Source organism: Diceros bicornis, chromosome 7, assembly GCF_020826845.1.
Source record: "Diceros bicornis minor isolate mBicDic1 chromosome 7, mDicBic1.mat.cur, whole genome shotgun sequence".
In the NCBI taxonomy this organism is placed as follows: Eukaryota; Metazoa; Chordata; class Mammalia; order Perissodactyla; family Rhinocerotidae; genus Diceros; species Diceros bicornis.
The window spans coordinates 24,129,273-24,155,506 of NC_080746.1; the positions used below are offsets into that span (position 1 = coordinate 24,129,273).

Genomic DNA, 26,234 nt, shown 5'->3' on the forward strand with positions numbered 1-26,234 from the left:
CTTATAAAACATAATCTCAGGCCAATAAAATATTTAAATTCAGCCTTCAAATATATATAGATAATATTTAAGTATTTCATAAATAGAAATATTTATTTTACCTTTAATATCACTCTATTATTATCATTAACTTCACCAAATGGTATTTTTCTCAAAGAGGTTTTTTCACAAAATTTTAAATGTTATATCATCTTTTTAGAGATCAAAATATATCCAGCCTAGTATTAGCGCTGGTAGTAGCAAAACAAAGGATGTTTAGTGGAAAAGTTAGGGGTTATTCTTTAAAAATAACCAACTAACCTATTACAAGAAACTGAAGTAGAGTAAAAAATTCCAAAATTATAATTACTGGAAAGGTTTTGCAGCCACTGAACTAAACTTCGCATTATGAATTTTCCAGAAGAAAACTTCTACAGTCATGTGCTGCATAACTACGTTTTAGTCAACGATGGACCACATATACAATGGTGGTCCCATAAGATTAGTACCATATAGCCTAGGTGTGTAACAGGCTATACCATCTAGGTTTGTGTAAGTACACTCTATGATGTTTGCACAACAACAAAATCACCTAACAACACATTTCTCAGAACATATCCTTGTCATTAAGGAGGGCATGTCTGCATTTCTAAGATAAAGACTCAAGAGAATATACTATAAGTACTTGCCTTAAGATCTTTGCATATGTAGACAACATTAGATTAATTTCCTTGCTCATATCTGTTAAAAAAATCACTGAATAAGTTACAAACTGTAACAAATCTTCTGTATTATAAAATCAATGTATAGAATTATAAGCATTTTAAACATCACCATTCAAATCTTTCTCCAGGGCTTCATCTTTATAAAATAGTCCAGAGCTTTCAGAGAAAGAGCAATCTGATTTTCCAAGAGAGGACAGTTGTGGACTATCTGGCATCTGAGGCTATAGAAGAAAGTAAAAAAATAGGTAAACAGTCAACGAGATCCTTAGAATATATATATTCTCTCATAAAAAAAAAAAAAAGCAAATAAAACATCTTCCAGAAAAAAAAGCAAACATGCTACAAATTATATGCTCTTGTGTCCTGAATAAGTCACTTGAAATTTTATTATTAAGGAAACTCTTAGGCCCAACAAGCACCTTGTTCAACATACTAAATTTTATTTTGGTTTTACATTAGACCTTGAATATGGTATTAATCCTCTGATGAAGAATTTTCCTGTATCTTGAACCAGTAGATGTTTCCATAGCAATACAGCAAAACTTTCATTTCGTCAATAGCCAAATGCTTGCAAAATTTTGCAAGATAACATAATCTTTAAGCAAATAATGTTCCAAATGCAAAGAGATCAATTGATGGGGGTAGTAGTAAAGAAGGGCAGGATACAGTGCTCTCTTTAAAAATATCAGCAACTACAGCACCTAGGTATTCTACTTATTACAGCAAAATAATTATTTAAAGTCCTATGTACCATAAAGGCATGAACCCACTTCTGTCTCTAGATCACAAATTACCACAAAGAAATCTCCCAACAGTTTCTTGGAGGCCTGTACTTGGTGAAAAAGCAGCTGGAATCAACATAGTTCCTGCTGGGACAATCCCAGCTCTGGGAATATGAAAACATTAAATTCCATTTATAAATAGAACTTTCTTAAATGGAAGAAATTTGAGAAGCATATAAAATAAAATAAAAGGCTCCAGGAACATATAGATTACCTCCAACTCTCTTGTTCTCTTGCAATTTCTAGTATCAGGTTTTTCAAGGTGACCTGCCATCATATTCTGGAGGCAACAGCTGCAAAGTTTAGAGCAATGCCAAATTTAGGTACAAACTCCATGCTAGAGCTCTCTTGAATCCTTCCCTTTCCTTCCACTTCTGCTGCCACTATTAATTTAGGCTCTCCTTAACTGTCATGTACCTCTCAACTACTCAATTTCTCCCTTCTCTGTTTCATCCTACCAACAGCTGTTTGGCAATCTTTCAAAACTCTAATTCCCACATTCCCTTAACCTTTCAAAACTCTGATTACTGCATTCTCTTAACTCAAAAATCTTCCCTTGACTAGTCATTTCTCCAGAATAAGTTCGAATTCCATGGTATGGCATCCAAAGGCCTACATCACCTGGAGCCAATCTCCCATTCCCATGATTTTCATGTACTCCCACTATATACAGTTAGCCAAACTAGTCTCTTTGGCACTTCTGCCTTGTTTCAGGATTCAAGATTCTGCTACCTTCACAAATTCTTAATGTTAAAATAGATCTTACAGTTCATCTAATTCAACCTCATTTTTTACAGACATGAAAACCGGACAGAGATAGTTGACCAAGATCAAACAAGTAAAATTGGGCCAGACTAGAACCAAGATCTCTTTTAGTCTGAGATTGTTTCCACTGTTCTATCTTACCTTCCTACAGCATCTAATTTTACTTTTAAATTACCTTCCTAAAAATTTTGAAGATAATCTCCCTAGGAGTCTGAAACATTAAGTTTAAACTTAAAGAAAAAATGTTGAAACCTAGAATGGTATAGTCTCTACATCTTAAGAGACTAGTGAGGAGCCCTCTTGACTCAAATTATCAATTTACTTTGTCGTTTTTGCTGACCTGGATAACTGTAATGAATCTGACTGGTCATATATAATATTCATATATGTAAGACAGCAACAACAAATAATAAAGACGTTTGTTTAGTAAATTCCGTACAGTGCTTCTACATTCCCATCGGTAACTTTCTAGTACATAAGTTCAAGTGCTATAATAGAAATATGTGGAAAATACTACACATGCACAGTAGTGCTCACTTTGCCTTGGGAAGTTCAAAACTCTTTCAGAGAAGCCAATATGAGAGTTGTTCTCTTCTCCCTTCCCCTTTTTCTTTTTTCCTTTTACACTTCTCTTCTCTCTCAAAATAACAGAATGTGCACGTATGTCAAACTAAAACTTTTATAATTAGGTAATTCTGTTTCTGCAAAGACAAAGTCAATTCCTGTCATAACTTAGGGCCTCCGCTGAATCCAGGCCTGGCCAAGACGCTGGGCCTCGTCCTGTGACAAACACCATTCACAGCCACTGTCCTCAGCTATGCAATCTAAGACGTTGGCGACTTAGTCATTACCAAGAAGTACCCCATTTGCCTTATGTAACTTTTTCTTCTAGTCTTCTCTTTCTTCTCAAGGCCACCTCGGCCCCTCAGGCCATTTCACCTACATTTTTTCTCACTTCCACCCCGCTCTCTTTCCTCCCCACTTGTGCTTCGGCCCCACCAGAGACCCTGAGAGGGAGTTTCTATCCTCTCACTGCCTTATTTTACGAGCACTGATCCCTGCAGCCCCACCCTAAGATCAGTCTACTACGCAGCGTCACGCTCTTCCTCTTCTGCGAAAGCACGGAAATGAAGATGTCAGGCGCGCGCGAGTGCGCAGACTCCGCCGGCGGCAGCGGGAGGCGCGCCGTTCCCAGCGGTCAGCGCGCGAATCACGTGACTGCCGCGAGGCCTCTGGGGCCGTGGCCTGGAGCCCTCCCGCGCTGCTGCGCAAAGGTGGCTCTCTGCCGCTCACCTCCCGCGCTTCCCCTCGAGTTGGAATCTCCGTGAAACAGAAAATCTCTCCCAGACTTCCAGCCTGTGTGGGCCAGAAGGGAAAAATCTGGGACTGGTCTCTGAAGAAGGAACGAGAAAGTGTTGCCACAGCAAAGCCGTGGTGTGTCCCCGCTTCTTTGAATCTCAGTGAAGGAACACAAAATAGTACGCCCACCACTTTTCCAGTAAAAGTTACCTCCTATTCCAGATGGTTTGTTTGAAGGAAGGGTTTCTACCGGAGTTCCTCTGGCCTGCAAGTGAAACTTCTAGATTCACAGCCTCCGTTCCTTCACCTCTTTTGTTTGGTGCAAGCAAACTCTCAGAATCACACCCTTTTAGAAAATTCTTTACCTGATGTGTCATGAAGTTTAGTCGACTTACTTAGCAGCTCTCAAGAAATATTTTGTAACATGCATAGCTCACATACTCAAAGCTTAGCCTCATCGCGTGCTTTAATGTGGCAACTTTGACCTGCCGATTCAAAGATAGACGTTCTAAACTAATCCCTAGTTAGTTGATGTAGAAGAAAAAAAGCAAATCACCTAATAAAACAAAGGTCAATAACACCCTTCATAAAGTCCAGGTACATAATCTTACAGCTTAGCAAATTATATTTGACATAACATGTTTTTTCCCTTTGGTTTCTTTGAAAGTTTGTTGTCATAAAGACTTGTAAGTATTGTGTGTATGTTTATTTGTTGGCTGTTTGTGAAGAAGCCGATTGTTTATGTAAGTTCCTGGAAAACAGGTACTCAGTTTATTTAACTTGATTTGCTAGTGTGGTGAAATATAAGTCACTTAATAAAACTAGACTAGAGGAAGATGGTGCAGTTATTAACAGTCTTTGAAAGATCCCAATTATTGTCTGAGGACTGATGGCCATGTGTGTTGAAATTTTCCTTACCTGTGGTAAAATGAGGGAAAAAGTAATGAATTTTTCATAAAGCCAATGTATTTACTTTAAAGGATTGTCCTTTATTCTGATACTACGTCCTTCCTAATTTTTTGATGTTAAAGTGTTCTTTCATGCGATAAAAATATAAAGAATTTTAGATTTTTAATGTCTTTACTTGGTAAAATATAAAGTCCACTCAGTGTTTCTCTCTTCTTCATTATTATCATTATTTTTGTTATTATTCTTAGTGGTCTGTTAAATCCAAAAGTCAGGGAAATACTGATCTAATTCCTCTCCCAGTCTTCACGTTGTATGATATCTAAACAAGTAGTTAACTAGTTCTTAAAATACTTGCAGGAAAAATGATTTCACCTAATAAGTAAATGTTTACATCAGATTAAGAGAAACCATGGACATTTTATTTTATTTTTAAAATCTTCATTGTATAAGCTAAATAAGAAAGAATAAGTGAGAGGGTGTGGAGGGTTATACTTATCTAGTGCTTTAAAATAATCAAAGGGCTATCACCATCTCATTTAATCTTCACAAAAAACCCTATGAAGTAGGCAGGACATGGAGACATTTGGGTTGCTCTATATCAAAGAAAAAAATGTTTGTCCCAAAACTAAGAAATGGGTAAATTATGCATTCTACATCTTTACAGCTAGAGTAAAACAATTGGCAATGGTCCCTTTAAAATTAACTTATTTAGTGCTCTGCTTTGATCACTGTTTGACTCCACTTCATGCTTTCATGTTAATTGGCCCAATTGGACACTGCAGTTGGAGGATGAAAACTTGTTATTTCTACTTCAATCATGTGTGTATTCTTATCATATACTTGCTTAAATGTGCTATTTTTTTTCTTCTGGTAGTCACTACGCCAAGCAGCTCCAGCCATCCTGCCACAGACTTCCTTTGTAATCACCACTGTGGACATGATATTTTTATGGCCTTATCAAATGAAAACCATATCTTGTTAAAAACAAAACAAAAAACCCAACTAGCTGCTTATATAAGCAGTTTGTTTCCTTACTCTAATACTCCTCTGTTTCCATATAGTCTCTATACTGGCAAAAAAGCAAAAACAAAAAGTCACCTTGTTAATTCTCTTGCTAGCAAGATAATACAATTTAGCAAGTGTTCAAGAGAAAATTGTCCGGCCGGCCCTGTGGCTTAGCGGTTGCGTGCGCACTCCGCCGCTGGCGGCCCGGGTTCGGATCCTGGGCGCGCACCGACGCACCACTTCTCCAGCTGTGCTGAGGCCACGTCCCACATACAGCAGCTAGAGGGATGTGCAGCTGTGACATACAACTATGTACTGGGGCTTTGGGGGGAAAAAAATAAATAAAATTATAAAAAAAAAAGAGAGAAAATTGTCTAAGAAACTGTTTCTGCTAATTATTTTGAAGTCTTTGATATTTACACTTTGCTTTTTAAAAGCTACATTTTAGGTGCTATGATTATATTATAGGGATTATTCTAATAGGGCTGATTATTCAGCACTGTTAGAGAAGAAAAAAGTTTTGTGCTGAAGTGTGAGTAGAAAGTCTCAAAATAGAGATTAATGTGAGAAAAAGATGCTTCTAATTGACCAAGCAGATGCTTTTTTTAAAGTGCTTGGATGTACTTCTGAAAGAGGTACAAGGTTTGGAAAGCCCAGAACTCCAACTTTTACAGAAGAAATTAAATCATTAAAATAGTGATTTTACATGAAAAGAAATACCCATATACTCTGACACTTTATTTCAAGTTCTACGGCCTTAGGAAAGAGCCCACGTCTGAAGGCGGCTCCAAGGCGTGCCAGAAGAGTCTCCTCCCTCCGCCCTCTTCCTCCTTTCTCCCAAGCCCTTGGCCCCCTCACTTCTACCCGGACGGCTGTTGGATCCGGACAAGCAGGGAGGAGTTCCGTTTTCCAAAGCTTTCTGCATTCCTGGCTGCCTGCTTCGGCTGCTGAAGGGGCTGCCACCTTGTACTATTTACGCAGCCTCAGGAAAAGAAAGGGACTTCATACCTTCCAGATCACTTCCTTTCATAGGAAACTATTGAGCACAGGTAAGAAATATCATTCATCTTTATTTGGAAACCCGGCCATGGCGATTACAGGTAAATAACCTAGAAAAGCGATTGAAAGGAATTTAAGTCCTCACATCACTGTGATGGGCAGTCAGTAACAACATAAAGAACATAGCAAAGTCAGAGTAGAAACTTTTTTCTCTTTTAGCCAACATTGGAGAGTATCACTTTAGAGCAAATGTCCTCAAACTTTCTGGTCTCATGACCTCTCTACACTCCTAAAAATTATTGAGGACCCTGAAAAATTTTTGTTTCTCTAGGTTATTTACTGTTTTACTGTCATTTACTGTATTAGAAATTAAAACTGAGAATTTAAAAAATAATGACCTATTATTTTAAAATAACAATAAACACATCACAAATTAGCATAAATAACATTTGTAATTATAGATCACTATATATTCCAAAATAATCTACTGTAAAGAGTGACATTGTTTTTCATTTTTGCAAATCTCTTTAATGTCTGGCTTAATACAAGACAGCTGCATTCTCACCTGCTTCTGCATTCAGTCTATGCAATATTACACAGAATGTAGCCTCTGGTAAACTCCTGTACACTCGTGAGAGAATGAGAATGAAAAAGACAAAATACATCTTAGAATTACTATGAAAATAGCTGTGACATCCTGAACCCCCTGAGAATCACTGCTTTAGAATGATAAAATAAATAATTTTCTCTTTCAAGGGAGCCTCAATTCTCTTTAAAGGGAGAATCAGTCATTTTATAATTTTATTTATTTATTTATTTTTCTCCCAAAGCCCCAATAGATAGTTGTATGTCATAGCTGCACATCCTTCTAGTTGCTGTATGTGGGACGCGGCCTCAGCATGGCCAGAGAAGCGGTGCGTTGGTGCGCACCCGGGATCCGAACCCGGGCCGCCAGCAGCGGAGCGCGCGCACTTAACCGCTAAGCCACGGGGCCAGCCCAAGGGAGGCTAAATCAGTCATTTTAAAAGCAAACCAAATATTTGGCAAAGGTTGATAATCTTGATGGAATCTGCATCAGCACCCTTAGGCTGGGCTACAGTTGGATAATATTATAGCATTCCCTAGGAGAATTTTATTTCACAATAAGGAAAGGGCTGAATAAATATCTCTATTTTGAAGTATGAATAACAAAAATTAGGACCCACTTAAACTCCTCTTGTTTTTGCCTATATCCAGCTATTTCAAGCTCTATTAAGTCTTCTTTCGAAATATCTTTTTTTTTTTTTTTTTTTTTTTTTTTTTGTGAGGAGATCAGCCCTGAGCTAACATCCGCCAATCCTCCTCTTTTTTTTTGCTGAGGAAGACGGCCCTGGGCTAACATCGGTGCCCATCTTCCTCCACTTTATATGGGACGCCGCCACAGCATGGCTTACCAAGCAGTGCGTCGGTGCGCGCCCGGGATCCGAACCAGCGAACCCCGGGCCGCCGCAGCGGAGCGCGCGCACTTAACCGCTTGCGCCACCGGGCCGGCCCCTCGAAATATCTTTTTTAATCTAGCTTATTCATACACAAGCCACGTGAATATTATGAATTCTTAGATGAATTCTTTTTTTTTTTTTTTTTTTTTTTTTTGGTGAGGGTGATCAGCCCTGTGCTAACATCTGCCAATCCTCCTCTTTTTTTGCTGAGGAAAACTGGCCCTGGGATAACATCCGTGCCCATCTTCCTCCACTTTATATGGGACGCCACCACAGCATGGCTTGCCAAGCGGTTTGTCAGTGCACGCCCGGGATCCGAACTGGCGAACCCCAGGACACCGCAGCAGGGCGCGCGCACTTAGCTGCTTGCACCACCGGGCCGGCCCCTCTTACGTGAATTCTTATAGTAGTTTCATAGCCTGTCTCTAATCTTTTTCATAAGGCACTTGTCAGTTCAGTAACTTGCTTTTCCTATTGCCTGTGAGATTGAATTCAAAATCTTCTATGTGAATTCCAAAGCCCTCCGTAATCTAACCCCACCCTGCCTTGTGTTCACTGCGGGACAGCAGGATTCCTCCACTACAGTCAAAAAACGGCTCCATTCAGTCCACTCCCCACCACAACATCGTTTTAATTATCACATAAATGCTCTTCCATGCCCCTCTCCATCTAGTCACATCTTAAGCATTCTTTAAAATTAAATTCAATCGTCCTTTTCACACAAGGCCATTCCGACTGTATCAGTTCCATTTTGGCTTTTTGCTTTGAGTCTGTATTTAGCAGTTGACTATATATACCTTTTATCATTGGCTATTTACCTAAATTTTTAACTAAGTCTTCTTCCACCCTCACCTCCACCATGCCTGCATACATACCTTCATAAGATGGCAAAATTTTCAAGGACAGAATGAATTATGGAATTGAAAAGTTAAGTTTTGTTGCTATCAAGATGCTACGGAACTGAAAAGTTAAGTATTGTTGCTATCAAGATGACTACCTACCTGATTTTAGGGAATTCGTTATGTAATACGCTTCCTCATTTCATCCCATACCTATTCTACAGAATTAAAATTCCACAGTGAGGATAAACATAATCATAGTTGCTTTTCAGGTTCAAGGCATTTTTACTTATAATCTAATAGTATGTTTTTAAACTCCTGGTGGCTTAACAATGCTGGCTATATAATAAATATTCAATCAATATGTGTTGTTTCAGAATTATGAGGAAGTGGTTACTAGGGCATTTGCCACATATAAATGGTTCTCTCCTTGCAGCCTTAACTAGAATCTAGAATTACAGAATGCTGAATCTGGAAAAGACTTTAAAGAATGACCATTCAACTCCCTCCTTGTCCAAATGTGGAAACTGAGACCCTCAAAATTAAACGAGTTGCCCCAGACAAGATTGGAGTGCATGTGGCCTAATTTCCATCATGACTTCTACCATCCACTAGCCTCTGGCTGGTTTCCAAGGCTTGTATAACTAAAACTTTTTTTTGTTTCAAAGAACCAGTTGTCACTGCATACATCTGGGAGGATCTTTGTGAGGTGGTTTATAACTCGTTTAAAAAAAAGTGAATAATATGATAATTTTAGATGAAATATTCAAAACATTTTTATCCAATGGAACTGTAATTTTCATAGATTAGAGTTAAGAAAGCAAAGGAACAGGGATGAGAAAGGAAAAGAGGAAAACTGGGGGGAGAAGGGGAAACGGAGCACAATACTTGTAATCATAGATGTTTTGAAATCTAATAAAAAGAATGGTAAAGAAAATAAAGAATACAAAATAAACACACGAAATAAAAAAGAAACTACTAGGAAAAAAAAGAAGAGGAAAAATAGTAGAGAAATTATTCTATTTTTTATAATCTGTTTTCAGACTTCTCTCGTTTTCTTTCTCTTTCTCATTGGCTTTCAGATGGAGTGAAAGTTTTAAGCCAAAAAAAATTCTACCAGTCCCTTTACTCACTGTTGTTGTGGCAACAAGGTTTATCATAGCAAACATTTATTCTTTTAACATTTATTCTTCCCCTGCTATGTATAAGCTCTTTCCAGATGTTGAAGATTCAAAAAAAAAGGACAACTCATTGTCTTAAAGAAACTCAGATTGAAGCTGGGCAGACCTACTTGTAATTCAAGAAATCTTAATTCAGTGTAGTAAGAGCTATTTCAGAAGCATGAAGTCAGGAAGTGAGGGGAAGGCACTGAAGAGAGAATGATTAGCTAGGAATGGAGAAGTCAGGGAAGTTTTCCCAGAGGAGATGTTTGAGCTGGGACTTAAAGGATGAAGGATGAAGAAGGGCTTGGCAGGCAAAAAAAATGCAGAAGTTCCAGCCTGGCAGGGGAAATAACTTTGTCAACAGTACGGAGTTGGGGAAGAGTCTGGAAGCAAGAAAACCAAGTAAAGGAGTATTAAAATATAAAATACCGGAAGTGATAAGGGCATGATTTAAAACAGGGCTGCTGGAGATGGAGAGGAGATAGCAAATTCTAGGAACATTTCTGAGTTCTAATCTATAGTATTTATGAGACAGGGGAAAGGTTAGACAAAGGAGTCAAGAAGGACTCCCAAGTTTCAGTTTTGGACAGATTATTTGGACGTGTTTTGGAAAGTAATTCATTACTATGTCTTACAGTCAGAGCTGTGGATCTGGAGCCAGAAATTGAAATTTGCAAGTTATATATCCCCCCAATAACTACCACCCTCTCTCTTCACTTCCTAAAAAAATAGTTTGTCTTCACTGTCTTTACTTTTTTCTCATCCCATTCTGTCCTAGATCTTTGTTAACCTGCCTTCTGCTACTTCCACTTTCCCCAAACTGTTCTGCCGATACCAAAACTTCCTAATTGCCAAATTCATTGAACAAGTTTAAGCCTGTATCTAAATTATAGGCAGCTTCTGATTTCAAGCAGTTCCTCCTTAAAGCTCCTTTCTCCCTTGACTTCTGTGACACTTCTTTTTTAGATTTGCAAAACTGAACTAGTTATTGTCCACTCAACTCTATCTTTCATTCTCTTTTTTCTTGGTTAATGAGGTAATCGCTCAACAAATTGCCTAAGCCAGAAACTTTGAAGTCATCCACAGTTCCTCCTTCTTCATTTGACCCACAACCAATCAGCTAAAAAATTCTGTTGTTTAATCTCACTTGAATCCATTCTGTCCCTTTCATCCCTACAGCCACTACCTTAGTTTATAGCTTCATCAACTCTTACCTTAACTGTTAAAATTGCTTCTGAGGTTGTTTTCTGGCTTGTGTCCAGTCTTGCCCCATCAAATCCATTCTCTACACTGCTGCCAGAGTGAGCTTTTTAAAACACAAATTTGACCATATCTGTCTCCTACTTAAAGTAAATCAATATTTTTTCAGAAAAAAGATTCAAACTCTTTAGCCTACTTAAACAGGCCTTTATAATCTGACTCTCATTTACAAGCTTTTGTCAAACTGAACTACATTGCAAGTTACAATTCATGTGAATTGAATTAGGAAGAATCAAATGAATGTAATATAATATAAAAATAATAGTCTGACTGTATGGAGAAAATGGAAATGTGAACTCCTCCAAATTAAATAGTTTATCTGGAATGACATTTTCAAAGCTGGTAGCCCAAGTGAGTTGTGAACTATTAACACTCTTGCCACACAGAAGTGTCTCTGATACCTAGTAGAATTATTTGCTTCCATGTCACTATCATGTAAGCTAGGCTATTCTTTAAATATCTCAGAAGTTCTTGAGACATACAGGTTATTGTTGTGCTGTTATTTTTTTAAATATTCACTACTATTATAATTTAAAGTATTTTTATTTCCAATAACAGTGTTATCAAAGTGCTAAGGGTATTATTACTGCTTGTGCTGTATTATTTGTACCTTCAAATAAATACATTGGGAAAAAAGTTAGATGCAAGAAAACAATAATAAAAGGCCAAGTACCACCATGATAGGCCGTGTGGAGAGAGCCTTTGCAAAACATTAGTAATAATGCTGAGAAAGTTGAAAAACAGAAAGAAAGAAAGAATACACTTTGGTGGTTGTAAATTTATGTACCCCAAGGTTATTTCTTCACATAATTTTATATTTATTCCCAAGAAAAAGTTAATCTTGAACTGCGTGAGATCTTCAGAAATGCATTCTTCCTGTTAAATGTAACTGCATTTGCATTAGTTACGGTAAAAATGATGAGGCTCCAAACAAGCCATATTATCTCAGGCTCCCTGCTTCCTGGTTTTTGCTCACATTGCTTCCTCTTTGTGGAATGCTCTTCCCCGGGCCTTGAAAATGCCTGCCTTATCTTTCAAGGCAGCATCTCTTCCTCAATCATCACTTCCTCTAAAAAGCATTCTTCACCACCACCAGGCAGAGAGAGAGGATCTCCTGTAAATCCAGCTCTTACAGCATTTATTATACTATTTTGTAATTGTTTATATATCTGTCTCTCCCACTAGACTCTGAATAATTGGAGAGTAGGAACTAAGTCTCAATCATGTATGTTTTTCTCAGCTTTCTAGCACTATGCCTGATACATAGTGGATGCTCAATAACTAACTGATGAATGAATTCAAATATTATGTAGTATTATTATTTCTTAAGGTAAACGTGTCCTTCTCTAATCTGTTCACTCATTGACTAAATACTCACTGTAGTAAATACTAGTAATTTCATCCAGTTCCTGCACATACTACTTAGTCCTTTTCAGGTGAATTGCTTTCAAAATATGTATGTATTACATAGTATTAAAGTTCATAGAGAAGACCACCCTAGCCATTATTTCACCAATTTATTTATATATATATATATATAATATACTACATAAATTTAAAAACTATCCACATTTACATATGTGTAAGGAACTGAACCTAGATAAAACTTAAATAGCTACCAACTAACACATATTTGGGGTTAGCTTAATTTGGATTAAGTATTTTCAACAGAGTTTTAATTTCCTGCTTCCTCTACCATATGTTTGGCCTCAGCAAACTATGCTAGAAAAAATTTGAGTCAGTTCTCTACCTATGAAACTTATAAATACCCTCATATATACCAGTGACAACTGTGACCCAACCATCACTGCCCTCAGGGACCCAAGGTACTGCTGAACTCTGGAGTAGGGCTTCTTAATCATTTCTGTGGTATGGAACCCCATGGGCAGTCTGGTGAAGGTTGTGAACCCCTTCTCAGAACAATGTTTTTACATGCATAAAATTAAATACTTAAGATTATAAAGGAAACCCATTATATTAAAATAGAGCTGTCAAAAAAATTTTTTTAACAAATTTTGATATAGTATATATGTGCTTCTTTATTAACACATTAAATAAAAAGATCTACTGGTGGGACTAATAACTTCCATATATTTCAAAGTAGTAATAAGTTTAAGCCATATTTCAAGATCTCTGCACCAATTATAACACAATAGGAAATAAATATTTCTATTAGTGACAGTTACAGGTACTGCTAATAATACTGTGGTTTGTTTCCTATACCATAATGGAAGGAACTGCTAAATTTTGGTTAGAAGTTGGTGAAAATAACTATGTAATTTTTTCCCATCCAAAGTCACAGATTTCTCAGATTTAGAACCCCTGCTCCATAGACAAAGGTCTGGAAGGATACACACCATATTGGCATGGGGTGGAGTGGGGTGGGGTGGGGTGGGGCAGAGGAGAAGAGCAAAAAGAATTTTTAACATTTTCAAATCCTGTGTTATTTTATTTTTTTTACAGAAAGATTATATTTGTGTATTACTTGTGTAAAAAGCACAGTATGATCCAGACTCCAGATCAAAAGCTGCTGATGCTCAGGGAGGAAGAGGGCCACCAGATGCCAAAGCCCTTCAGCCTCCCCCGACCCTGCCCTCACTCCCAGGCAGAAACACCATTATTATCATTGCCTCACCTTTGGCACTTTAACAATGAAGTCACAAACCTTCAATCTCTCACGCACAGGAACCCACTGGTTGTAAAACAGAGAAAGAATCAGTCCCTAGTTAAATGACAGGATTAGGTGTGTTCCTTGCATCCTATATTAAAATTGATAATATATTTATATTTTCCCCAAAATACTAGGACAATAATTCAGTTTAATATTAGGCCACTTATCCACCCTTTAAACATTGATTAATGAGAAAATGCTTTCTAGATTCCAAGTATCTGATGGTTTGCAAGAGAACATTTGAACACGTGTATTCATAAACTGAAGACTTTCAGCATTTATTAAATGTCCAGAATGTTCATCAGCATACTGAGTGATACACTGTCTTCTGAGTTTGGAGATAGTTCATGGCAATACATAGTAAAAGATTCCTTTTGTGTAAAAGGAACAATCACTACCTTTTAACAGATGATTTTTCGCTTTCATTAGGAATAAAGATGGCCACTGAACCAGTAGAAGACAATTGCATCAGCTTTGTGGAAATGAAATTTATTGACAATACACTTTACTTTGTAGGTAAGTCCAAAGCAATAGGCTAAATACAGGGTTCAGATAAATATATTCAACTAGAAAAGATGTGGGATAAACTATTAAGTGACTCCTTTTTGTCACCAAATTCCATTGCAATACTACTGACACTCTTCTCTGGAAAAAAAAAAACATCGGGCATCTAATTAACCACAGTATGTCCAAGGTCCCAGCACCTGTCCCACCACATGTCCTGGCACTCTAGTTAGCAGTAGCCCACTCACAAGGTGGCTGCAGGTACATCTCATGAAAATCCCACAAAATTGGGTACATTTGGGGAATACAATTTCCCAAATCAAATTGGTGAATTAGGGCCGGTCCCGTGGCTTAGCGGTTAAGTGCGTGCGCTCCGCTGCTGGCAGCCCAGGGTCGGATCCGGGTGCACACCGGCGCACTGCTTGTCTGGCCATGCTGAGGCTGCTTCCCCTGTACAGCAACTAGAAGGACGTGCAGCTATGACATACAACTATCTACTGGGGCTTTGGGGAAAAAAAGGAGGAGGATTGGCAATAGATGTTAGCTCAGAGCCGGTCTTCCTCAGCAAAAAGAGGAGGATTAGCACGGATGTTAGCTCAGGGCTGATCTTCCTCACAAAAAAAAGAAAAAAAAAAAAACTTCGTAGAAAGTCATCAGGTGACTTTGCACAAAAGCAATAAATTTAAGAGCAAAATCTATCACTTTATAAAATTTCCTTTTAGCTACAAATTTAAATTTATAAATGCTGAATTTAGGTTTTATATCTAACTTACCTGAGAACACACTGAGTCTAATGAGCTTCATTTTATGGGACCTTTTGGATGATTATATAATATTTCTGATGGAGGCCAACAAAGGCCATCGCTGGTAAGTTAGAGGTTAAATAATGGGGAGTGGCAGAGAAGAGTAATAAAAGGGTAGAGTGAGAAGAGATTCTGAGTTGAAATATAGAATTTAACATATTTTGTTTCTCTTTTCTCCCCTTTAGCTGAACACGATGGTAAAGTATAAATTTATTTCTTTTTCTTTGCAAAATAAGTAGCTACTTGAGTAAGCATCTCACAGACACATCCATAGCACCATTCACAGCTGAGAGAAACTGGTACCAATATATTCGAGAAGCTGATCTTCCCTCAAAGGAATGTGGACTCAATAGCACAGCCTTGAAATAAAGATGACCATAAGGGATACAAAGAGGAACCTATAAAAAGTATGCTTCTCGGGGCCGGCCCTGTGGCGTAGCTGTTAAGTGCACGTGCTCGGCGGCTGGCAGCCCGGGTTCGGATCCCGGCGCGCACCAACACACCGCTTGTCAGGCCATGCTGTGGCAGCGTCCCACATAAAGTGGAGGGAGATCGGCACGGATGTTAGCTCAGGGCCAGTCTTCCTCAGCAAAAAGAGGAGGATTGGCATGGATGTTAGCTCAGGGCTGATCTTCCTCACAAAAAAATATATATATATATATGTGCTTCTCTTAGGAAGAGAACCTTAGGAAATTCTCTAGCTCTTAGAATCTACAAACTAGACCTTGCCTGTTACATAGATCCTGATATTAGCATGGATTCTCTGGAGTACATAGGAAAAGGGGATTGAAGCATGAGAATTATTGTCCAAAATTAAGAACATGTTCCTTCTTCAACCCTCTCTTTCAGAAGTGCTTTGGGAATAAGCCTGGGAGGCTACCAGGGGGCAGAGAATTCTGAAAGTAGAGGAGATGGGGAAGGGTAGAGCAAGCAGAACCATGAGGTTGAGTCATTAAGTCTTAAGAAGTGGATGTACTCAGCCCTTGTTCTTATGGTATTCAGGGAGGATCAAACCCATATATACAGCCTGTGGTCCTCTAACAGACCCTCAGATTATTAAAGGTCATTAGTTTCTCATACTTTTCCTTAAAAATAGCACTTTCCCATTCTTAAGGTGATCCCTACTGGACTAGAAATATAAAACAGCAACTTTTTAAAAATACTATTTCTTCATGTTCCCCCCCCAGCTTTATTGAGATATGATTGAGATATAACTCTTCATGTTTCTTAAAGATTGCCCTACTCTCCATTTATTTAATTCAGTAAATATTGGCATCTGTATCTCAGGCACTATGTTAGGCACTAACATACAATGGTGAGCAAAACACAGTTCCTATAGGGAGAAGCAGGCACATAAGGAAGGCAATTGGAATATGGTATGTTAAGTGTTACAAAGGCACAGGATGCTGTGGGAGCACATAGAAGGGGCACCTACTTCAGTCCAGTAGATTCTGGGAGGACTCTTAAAGGTGGGACAGATATGAAGAGTGAATAGGCGTTAGCCAAGAGAATGTATTCTGGGCAGAGAGAAAACCATGTGGAAAGGCCAAGATATGAAAGAAAGCATGGCACGTATGAGGAAATTAAGAGTAATTCAGAATGGGAGTAGAGTGGGAGTAGAAGAATGATGAGAGAATAATGATAAATAGGGTGCAGATCATGAAGGTTCTTTTATTCCAAGATAAGGAATTTGGACCTTTCTTTGGGGTTATGGGGATTCATTAAGCACCATATGTATGATCTAGGACACAGATTAGTTTGCTGTAACAAAGAGATCCAAAAATATAGTAACTGAATAAGATAGAAAATATTTCTCTTAAATACGAGTCCAAGTAAGTAGTTCAAGATTACTACAGCTGGATGCAGCCTGATGATGTTGAGATCTCAAATTTCTTCTGTCTTGTTATTCCATCATCCCCTACTTGTTGAACTCATTCACATACTGTACTTGAAAACCATCATCACATTTCCTGAGTCCATATCCCAGCTAGCAAGAAAGGGGTCAAAATAAGAGGAAGATAGGCCCATTCCTTTTAAAGGCTCTACTTGAAAGTTGTACACACCAATTCCACTCATATTCCATTGACTAGAATTTAGTCATATGGCCACACCAACTTCAAGGAAATCTGGAAAATATAATCTTTATTCTGGGTGGTCATGTGCCTCATTAAAATTCAGAGATAACATGATCATATCTCTGAATTTTAACTTTAATTAAAATTGAATTTTAATTCTTTCTGGCTCCAGTATAAAGAATTGATGTGGGGACAGAAAAAGAAGGATGCCAATTAAGAGGCTATTATTGTAGTCCCTGTAAGAAATTATGGTGACATGAATTAAGGTAGGCACAATAGAATGCCAATGAAGAGCTGCGAATAGATTTTAGAAATACTTGGAAGAATCAACAGGACATGGTTTGGGGTTGGATTTGGAAGGGGATGGAGAGAGAGACAGAAAAGATGATGCCTGTGTTTTTTTCAGTTACACTGTTTGTACCATTCAGTGAAATAGGAAACACAGAGGAAGAGCAGGGCAAAGAGGAATATAGATGATGAATTTAGTTTTGGATCTTGTCTGTGGGACATCCTCGTGGAGATGTCCAGGAGACTCTTGGACATAATGGTTCTGAGCTCAGGATGAAAATTTGGGCTGGAAATATAGATGTAGGAGGCTTATGCATAGAAATGGCATTTGAAGCTATAGGAATAAAAAGACAAACCAGAGGAAATGTGTAGCATGAAAAAGTAAAAGCCAAGGACTAAACTCTGAGAAATACCTACGTTTAAATGATGCAGTAGAAAGAGAAGCTCATAACAGAGCAGAGTAACCAAAGAGGAAGAAGAAAAACCAAGAGAATGCCACAGAATCCCAGGAGAACATTTCAAGATGGAGGTAATAGGCACTGTGTTGAATTTTGCAGCCTTGAAAATCAGAAACCTGAAAGCATTTATTATATTTAGCAACAGGGATTTTGGTGATCTCAGTGAAAACAGTTTGATAGAGAAATGGAGGCAGAGGCAGACTGCAATGAGTAGAAGAGTGAATGGAAAGTAAGGAAATGATACAGACAATTCTTGCCAGAAGCTTGGCTATTAAAAGGAGGAGAGAAACGAGGCTAGCTACAGAGTCAGATATGGTTGATGGAGGAGTTTGGAGGAATCTCAAAATGAACAGAGCTTTATGTTTTTCTGATTATAAAAATAATGTGCTGTTATAAATAATTCAGGCAGTGAAGATAAGAACATCTTATAGAATATTCTTATAGAAGAAAAATATTCTTTCTTATAGAAGACTATAGATATATAGAATATTCTTATAGAAGAACAGAGAACCATAGAAGAATATAGAGCTATTGTTATATGATATTCTTATAGAAGAATGTAGATATATGGAATATTCTTATATAGACTATAACTTATGTAGAAACTATAGACTATAAGAATATTCGTTCTTATAGAAGAATATTTATTCTTCTTATAAAAGAAAAATAAAAACATGAAAATAACCCAGAAATAATCATTGCTATCATTTTGATGTAGTATTTCTGTGCTTCTTTCAATATATATATTATAATACACCTAAACTTCTTTTTCTAGTTTAATACACACGGACATCTTTCCAGGGCAGTGAATAATTACAGTTATATAAAATTTATGATATTCCATAGTAAGGGCATATCAAAATTTATTTAATCAGTCCCCAATTAATGGACATTTAAATTGTTTCCAGTTTGTTATTATTATTAACAATGCTCCCATAAGCATTCTTGTAAAGAAATATTTACACATTTGTCTGATTGATTGTTTCTTTAGGATAAAATCCTGGAAGTAGACTTGCTGGGTTGATAGAAGAGAAGGAATGATTGGTAAATCAAGGTTTCGGTAGAAGGTTCTTGTAGAGCACAGATGGAATTAGCCTTAGATACCATTAGCCTTAGATACCAGAAGGGGCACCTTTCCACATTTTCCTTTGGAACAAGAGAGGTAGAAGAAATAAATAGTGGTGCCACAGTTAAGTTTGTAAGTGGAGTAGCAGGAAATCATTTGCTGGAAGTGAAAGCAGAGGCGATGATGTAGAGATCCTGAGAAGAGTGAAGAAGGTTTGAAGTTGCAGCTATGGACTATGGAAGAGGGTGCTGAACTGTAAAAGTAAGGAAGTGTTGATAATTGATGTGTTCGTAATGGCGCCAGTTTGCACATTTGTATAATTGTTTACCAGCAGCACTCAGCAGTCAGGTTTGGAGTCTTGTAGGAGAAAGACAAATGAGTTTGGGATTTAAGATACTGGCAAAAGTGTAGATAAAATGGTGAACATGAGGTCCAGGCTGCATAGAGAAGGAAGGGAATACAGGAAGAGGTTAGATAGAGAGGAAATGCAAGAGTCAGGAGGAGTCAATGAAGTGGATGAAAAGTGTTAGAAAAACTAAAAAGATATGAGATTATGGTCAGAAAGTAGGATATTTGAATTTAAGACTTCAGAGGTAGAGTAGTTCTGTGTGATAAGAAGAAGCAGGGCGTGCCCTTGGAAGTGGGTTTAAAAACACCATGCAACTTTATCTTAGCTGCTTCTGTAACAGAAGATTGTGATTAGTAGTTATTGAAAACTGAAATGTATAGTATGCCTACTTGTAAATTTAGAAAAAACATTTTTTAATGAGATTTATTGTGCATTATAGAAAACCTGGAATCAGATTACTTTGGCAAGCTTGAACCTAAACTCTCAATCATACGAAATTTGAATGACCAAGTTCTCTTCATTAACCAGGGAAATCAACCTGTGTTTGAGGATATGCCTGATTCTGACTGTACAGGTATTTTTTTAATATATATTTGCAAATGTAGAAATGACAAGATGCTTCTCATTCCATTTTACTGCCTACATTTTTCTATGATAGACCTAGTCCTTAGATAAAATCATAGGAGTAGTAATAATTTCACTTACAAGAAACTTTATAGGGCACCCATATTTTTTAGCTAGGGTGAAAGACTGATACAATAAAGATATTGCTAGAGGTCATGCTACTCTGAGCCTACATTTAGATCACCAATTCCTTCACTGTAATTGTATTAACTGTATAAGATCTCTATAGAGTTGGATCCTTAAATACCTCCTGCTTATAGCTGAAATTGCTGATAGCATTTTCAAAACTCAAAATTAAAAATAAATACACAAACATTTGAAATAAGTCTGTCTTCCACCAGAAATTTAGAGTGTCTTAGAAAATAAATGTTTACTGTGCCTTCCAAGCTATAAAGTTCAAATATTAGAAGTTAGGCAGAATTGAAACAGTGAATGTGCACTCTTGAAAAATATTGAATTTTTACCTTAGATAGATTTTTAATATTCTATTTAGCATTTAAAAGTTGAAAACAATCTTTTAGAATTCAGAATTTCTCTAAAACACTCAAAAAGTTGCTGCATTTGTGTTGTAATACGTATTTGAATGTGTTTTAAAGAATGTGTGAGCAGCTGTGTATAGTCTACTTCTGCTAACTGGCTGAATCTCAGAGTACAGGATCGGTAATGGGTCTATTAAGAATTATCCTTTGGCTAATTTCCATAAATATTGATTTGCAAAAATTCTTCTAACTAGAGTTCTAATTCATTAATGTTTATTTCAGAAAATGCACCTCAGACCATATTTATGATATATATGTATAAAGATAGCCTCACTAGAGGTCTGGCAGTAGCCCTCTCTGTGAAGTGTTGGAAAACTTCTACTCTCTCCTGTGAGAACAAAATTATTTCCTTTAAGGTAAGACTGAGCCTTCATTTGTTTTGCCATATTTATGTGCAAAATTAGAAAACTCAAATATCCTCAGTCTCACCTTTTGTCTAGAACAAGGATAGCAAGAAGCAGAGAACCATTAAAAAGGATAGTTACTAAAAACTGTCAAACACTTTAACCTATTATAGTAACATTATGGTTTTCCTGAGCCTGCCGTAGGGAAGAAGGGGCACAATACTGGTTTCATAACCTGGGTCTTCTGAATAATCTATAGATAAATAATAATATAAAATACATATGTGAATTATCATATGTATTGAAGAATTGCATATGACTTTCCCGAATAAGTCTTGCTACACAGGATGAAGCTAATTATCCTTCTGTAAACCTTCCACTTTGTAAATTATGGTGATAATATTTTAATCCCTAATTGTTTTGTTCCTGTTTCTTAGCCTAGGTCTTGGCTACATCCTTCAGCTTTCAGTGCGTGTGTGTTATTTTTAACATTAATTTAAGTGAATAAAATTAACAAGATCAGCTGTAAAAGCAATGGTGTAATGTTTCTCAAAGCCAGGCTTCAATTATTTCCGGCCACTGCTTTTTTTCTGTATTCTTCATTTTTTCTCCATTGTTATTTTTTTCTCTATTTTCTCCATTATTATTAGATAAACAGTCAGTAACTATAGCTACAGATTGACCCAGAAAACTTTCCTCCCAATGAGAGCAGCCAGGAGATGCTAACAAACTGACAGTGTTTCAAAGGTGAATCCCATGTCATGAAGATTTTCTGAGTGGGGATTTGCCAATAAAGAACTGCTCTCAAGATCATGCACTGATCTTGCACTGAAAGTTAGAGTATGACCTCAGTGGACATGCCAAGGGGCAACTTGAGAGGGAGGAAAAAGCCACTCTAAAATATAATCCAAGTAAAATCAGTGTGTATGCAACAAATACAGCCCCCAAACAAATCCCTTGGCCATCCCCTTCCAACCAGAGTGCCACCCCATCAAGTGGCAATTTGGAGTCCCCACTCTCTGATCTGACAGGCAGGAAGCTTAGTTGTCATAATCGCTTTAGAGGCCTGGGGTGTCAGGCAGGGTTGAGAAGATGAAGCATGTTGTTACTTAGCAACAAAATCAGAAGGGAGGGAGGGAAATGGCCAAGCTCAAGTCATGCGGAGTAGAGGAAAACTAATTCAGCTGTAGAAGCAGATTCAGAAACTAGGATAAGCCTGACCTGTAAGTGGATTCTTACTGAGAGAGACTGGGGAGAGTGTTAAGAAGATGGAAATAATGCTTGGCATGTAGTAGGAACTGGGGCAAATCCAGGTTTAGGGGAGACTGAAGCTTATACAATTTGGGCAGCCTTGTTAAAGAAAGAGCATATAAAATAACCGAAGGCATAAAGTTGACGATTTATTTAGAATAAGAAAAGAAGGGGCCTTAGAAGAGACCTGCGCAAGTGAGGGACTCTGACATTTGAGCTTCATTAGCTTCACAGCAAATCTGCTTCTGGAAGGAACTCAGTAAATATTAGTTGGAGGGAGGGAGGAGGAGGGGAGGGAAGTGAGGGAGGAAGGAAGGGAAGGAGGGAGGGGGGAAGAAAGGGAGAGAGGGAGGGGGAAAGGGAGGGAGGGAGGGAGCGAGATAGGGAGGGGAGGAGGAAGAAGTAGACTAGGATCAGTTTCAGCTTGTGCTCTTTAATCCCTTTTCCTCCCACTAATAAGGATCTTAGTGGTGATTATAAATACAGACTAAGTTCTAGATAATAAGGCACAACTAGCTGCCATTATATGCTCACCTTTCTGTATCGGTTACTAGTTAGAAAGTCCTAGTGCTTATGGTTACCTCTGTTTTTCTTTGGGCAAGACCTTGAAGACACCAAGAGGGATTTGCTTCAAGAGGCTACTGGCAGTGTCTGTTTCTTGTATATACATCCAGGCTTGGTCAGAATTCCCTCAAACTTGCTAATGTACTTGGGAGAGGGCCAGAAGAACAGATGTTAGGTCAAGGTTAACCTTCCCTGGGTTCAGATTCAACTCCTCCTGTTGTAAAGAATCCTTTAGGCTCTGGAGCACTCAAGTTTCACTAGGTAGTGCTTTCCAAGTTGGGAGTTCCCCAGGATCACCGGGACTGTTTCTACATCCATTTGTGTGTATGATGGGATGTACAGTCCACACCAAAACCAAGGAAAGCTACTGGCCTAGGATTTCCTTGCATCTGTTCTGAAATATGACATCAAACTATGACTAGAGATCGCCTCTTCTAACTCTCCATACCCCCACCTTCAACTATAACTTTCCATGCTAGATTTGAACTAACAGGCTCATCTCCCTTTAGTATTTCTAGAGCTTTTGAAGTTTTGGTTAAGGATTATTTCTCACTTATACATTAGACTTTAGCTTAGTCCCAAATTGGCTCCCCCAGCTTCTGGTCTCTTCCTAAATTCTCACGTACTGTAGACAGCTGCAGAAATACATGCCAGTATGGGAAGTACTTTATATTGTCATCAACTCACACTTGTTGATAAAGGACAAAAGTCAAGAGTTATGACTATAAATTCCATAATTGATTGAGAAATTTGGAGGTACTCCCCCAGATGCTTTCAGGCATCTTAGGAGGAAGCTGGAATGCTATTTTGGGTCTGGAGGTCAGTCAGTCAGTCCTTAGTTAGGATCATGGAAATCTTTGCTACCATGGGATCAAAATTAAGTTCAAAATATCTACTGGTTCCAGGATTAGCATGGAAAGAACTTTGAGTGATCCCCTCATTTTCTAGTCCATCCTGAAAAGTAGGCATGACCCAACAATAGGAAAAATGCAGGTAGTACTTTCAGTTAGGTGACCAGCAGGATTATAGTTTCAAGTGATCTAGCTATTCTTGAGAAAACCCTGTTCCAAAGCTGAAAGATATAGGAGTCACTATTTGCCCTTACAGGGCAGGGCCCAGCCAATAAACTGCTTTCTGAATAGAAATTCAGGACTACTATGGAACTGGAGTGCTTGGCAGAAAAAAGTCAAAGACTGCTGACTAAGCCAATACAGCAGGGCTATACAGGAACCCAGGACCTAGCCTTAGAACAAGTAGTGGGTCTATTTACAGCAAGTTTCAGTTCTAGGCTCCACTGAAGGAAGGAAGAAACTGAGATGCCTGCTACTTCTGCCTCTCTCCTATTTGGCTCACAAACTAGGGCTAGCCTAGGCCTGTGGGTGGGGGTCATCAATGTCTTTAGCTGTGAATGGTTGGAGAAGACAGGGACTGACATTAGCCCAAAAAGGTTGTGGTCTTTGCTGGAGCTCTACTTCATCTTGGGCAGGTATGGACTCCACTCAGTGTGAGAGGAGAGAAAGAAGCTATCTGATGGATAAATTGGGAAAAACTGGAGGCCTAGACCTGAATGTGCATTTCATGGTGGAAGAAGCCAGAGGGGACAGGGAGAAGAAGAGATTAGGAATTAAGAGAGAGATGGGGCCGGCCCCATGGCGTAGCCGTTAAGTGTGTGCCCTCCGCTGCTGGCGGCCCGGGTTCGGATCCTGGGTGCGCACCAATGCGCCGCTTGTCAGGCCATGCTGTGGCGGCATCCCATATAAAGTGGAGGAAGATGGGCACGGATGTTAGCTCAGGGCCAGTCTTCCTCAGCAAAAAGAGGAGGTTTGGCATGGATGTTAGGTCAGGGCTCATCTTCTACACACACACACACACACACACACACACAGGCACTAAATAAATTAATGAAAAAAAAAAGGAATTAAGAGGAAGAGGAGATCAGTATTCCTATATTCAGAGATTTTTTTTTTGTTAACTTGAGAATAAAAACTTCTTTAGTTCTATGCAGTAATGTACTTCAAAATAAACTGCACATATTCAAATTGTTCATGTCCTTAAAAAATTAAGTAATTTTTTTCCTCTATAGGAAATGGATCCTCCTGAGAATATCAATGATGAAGGAAATGACATCATTTTCTTTCAGAGAAGTGTTCCAGGACATGATGACAAGATACAATTTGAGTCTTCATTGTACAAAGGATACTTTCTAGCTTGTAAAAAAGAGAATGACCTTTTCAAACTCATTTTGAAAGAAAAGGATGAATGTGGGGATAAATCTGTAATGTTCACTGTTCAAAACAACTAGATATTAAAATTGCACAGTTTGAACCCTCTGAGTTTTTGTCTTTCAAAAAGTTTATAAGCGTTAGAGCCTATAATTGTAGTGATGAAATAAAGTGAATACTGCTCTCAAAAGATACCACTAAGAAATGAATAATAAGCTTTCACAAAATTGAATTGACTCCCTTTTATCCAGATGAATAAAATATTTGTATAATGTAGAAATAATGCATAGTTTGAAGACACATTCTATGTTGTTAATTGGAACATAGGTTATACTCAATAGCAGTGTTTTGAATCTTCTCTCTAATGATGAAAGATATGGATATTTGAATTTTCTGGTTCTTAAGAATATCATTAAAACCATCAAGATTTTATAAAGAGACAACTTCACTTGACTAATTCCTGCATTTCTTCCAAAGTCAGAATATCTTTAAAAGTCAGATTGATCCTGAATCTGCAAACATACAAAAAGAATTATACACTCTGATCAAGTGGCATTCAACCCAGAAATGCAAAGGTGGTTTAATATTCTAAAATCAACGTAGTACACTATCTTAATAGAATAAAGGATAAAAACCAGACAGTCATCTCAATAGATGCAGAAGAAGCACTTGGTAAAACCTAATTCATAATAAAAATTCTCAACCAACTTGAAAGAGAAGAGAACTTCCTTAATGTGATAAAGCGCATCTATGAAAAACCTACAGCTAACATCATACTTAACAGTGAAAAAAATAATGCGAGAACGTCAGCTCTTGCAACTTCTAGTCAACATCATAGTGGAGGTTCTAGCCAGTAAAATCACAAGGAAAAGAAATAAAAGTCATCTAGATTAGAAAAGGAGTAAAACTGCCCTTATTTGCAGACAACATGATTCTGTATGTAGAAGATCCTAAGGAATACACACACATGCTCACAAACCCCTGTTAAAATTGATAAACAAGTTCAGCAAAGTTACAGAATAGAAGATTAATATACAAAAATAAATTGTATTTCTATATACAAGAATGAACGATCTGAAAATAAAAATACAATTCCATTCACAATAGTATTAAAAAGAATAAATTCCTTGTGAATAAATTTAGCAAGAGAAGTGCAAGACTTGTTCAGTGAAAATTTTAAAACGTTGCTGAGGGAAATTTAATATGATCTAAATAAATGGAAAGACATTCCACGTTCACTGATTGGAAGACTCAATACTGTTAAGATGGCAGT

The 26,234-nt window shown here is 37.8% G+C and overlaps 2 protein-coding genes across 2 annotated transcripts in view; one reads left to right on the forward strand and one right to left on the reverse strand.

Annotated features, from left to right (window-relative positions):
• Positions 1 to 26,234, reverse strand: part of TEX12 (testis expressed 12) — a 42,120-nt gene that overhangs the window by 699 nt on the left and 15,187 nt on the right. Inside the window, exons 2-4 of the mRNA XM_058545229.1 lie at positions 1,701 to 1,779; positions 814 to 925; positions 669 to 720 (exon numbers count right to left, since the gene is read on the reverse strand). Coding sequence (XP_058401212.1) covers positions 669 to 720; positions 814 to 925; positions 1,701 to 1,779 — 243 coding nt within the window. The remainder of the gene's footprint in view (positions 1 to 668; positions 721 to 813; positions 926 to 1,700; positions 1,780 to 26,234) is intronic.
• On the forward strand, positions 6,315 to 25,069 carry IL18 (interleukin 18). Its single transcript, XM_058545225.1, has 6 exons — positions 6,315 to 6,513; positions 14,304 to 14,390; positions 15,367 to 15,378; positions 19,857 to 19,991; positions 20,803 to 20,936; positions 24,823 to 25,069. The coding sequence occupies exons 2-6, from the start codon at positions 14,312 to 14,314 to the stop codon at positions 25,039 to 25,041; spliced, it is 579 nt and encodes a 192-aa protein (XP_058401208.1). The 5' UTR covers positions 6,315 to 6,513; positions 14,304 to 14,311; the 3' UTR covers positions 25,042 to 25,069.

What these genes read in the sequence shown, in the direction of transcription:
- IL18 (XM_058545225.1), top strand. Translation starts at nt 14,312, where the DNA reads ATGGCCACTGAACCAGTAGAAGACAATTGCATCAGCTTTGTGGAAATG. An exon ending in GCCTGATTCTGACTGTACAG is followed by an intron (nt 19,992 to 20,802) that starts GTATTTTTTTAA and finishes TGTTTATTTCAG; the next exon opens with AAAATGCACCTCAGACCATA. An exon ending in ACAAAATTATTTCCTTTAAG is followed by an intron (nt 20,937 to 24,822) that starts GTAAGACTGAGC and finishes TTTCCTCTATAG; the next exon opens with GAAATGGATCCTCCTGAGAA.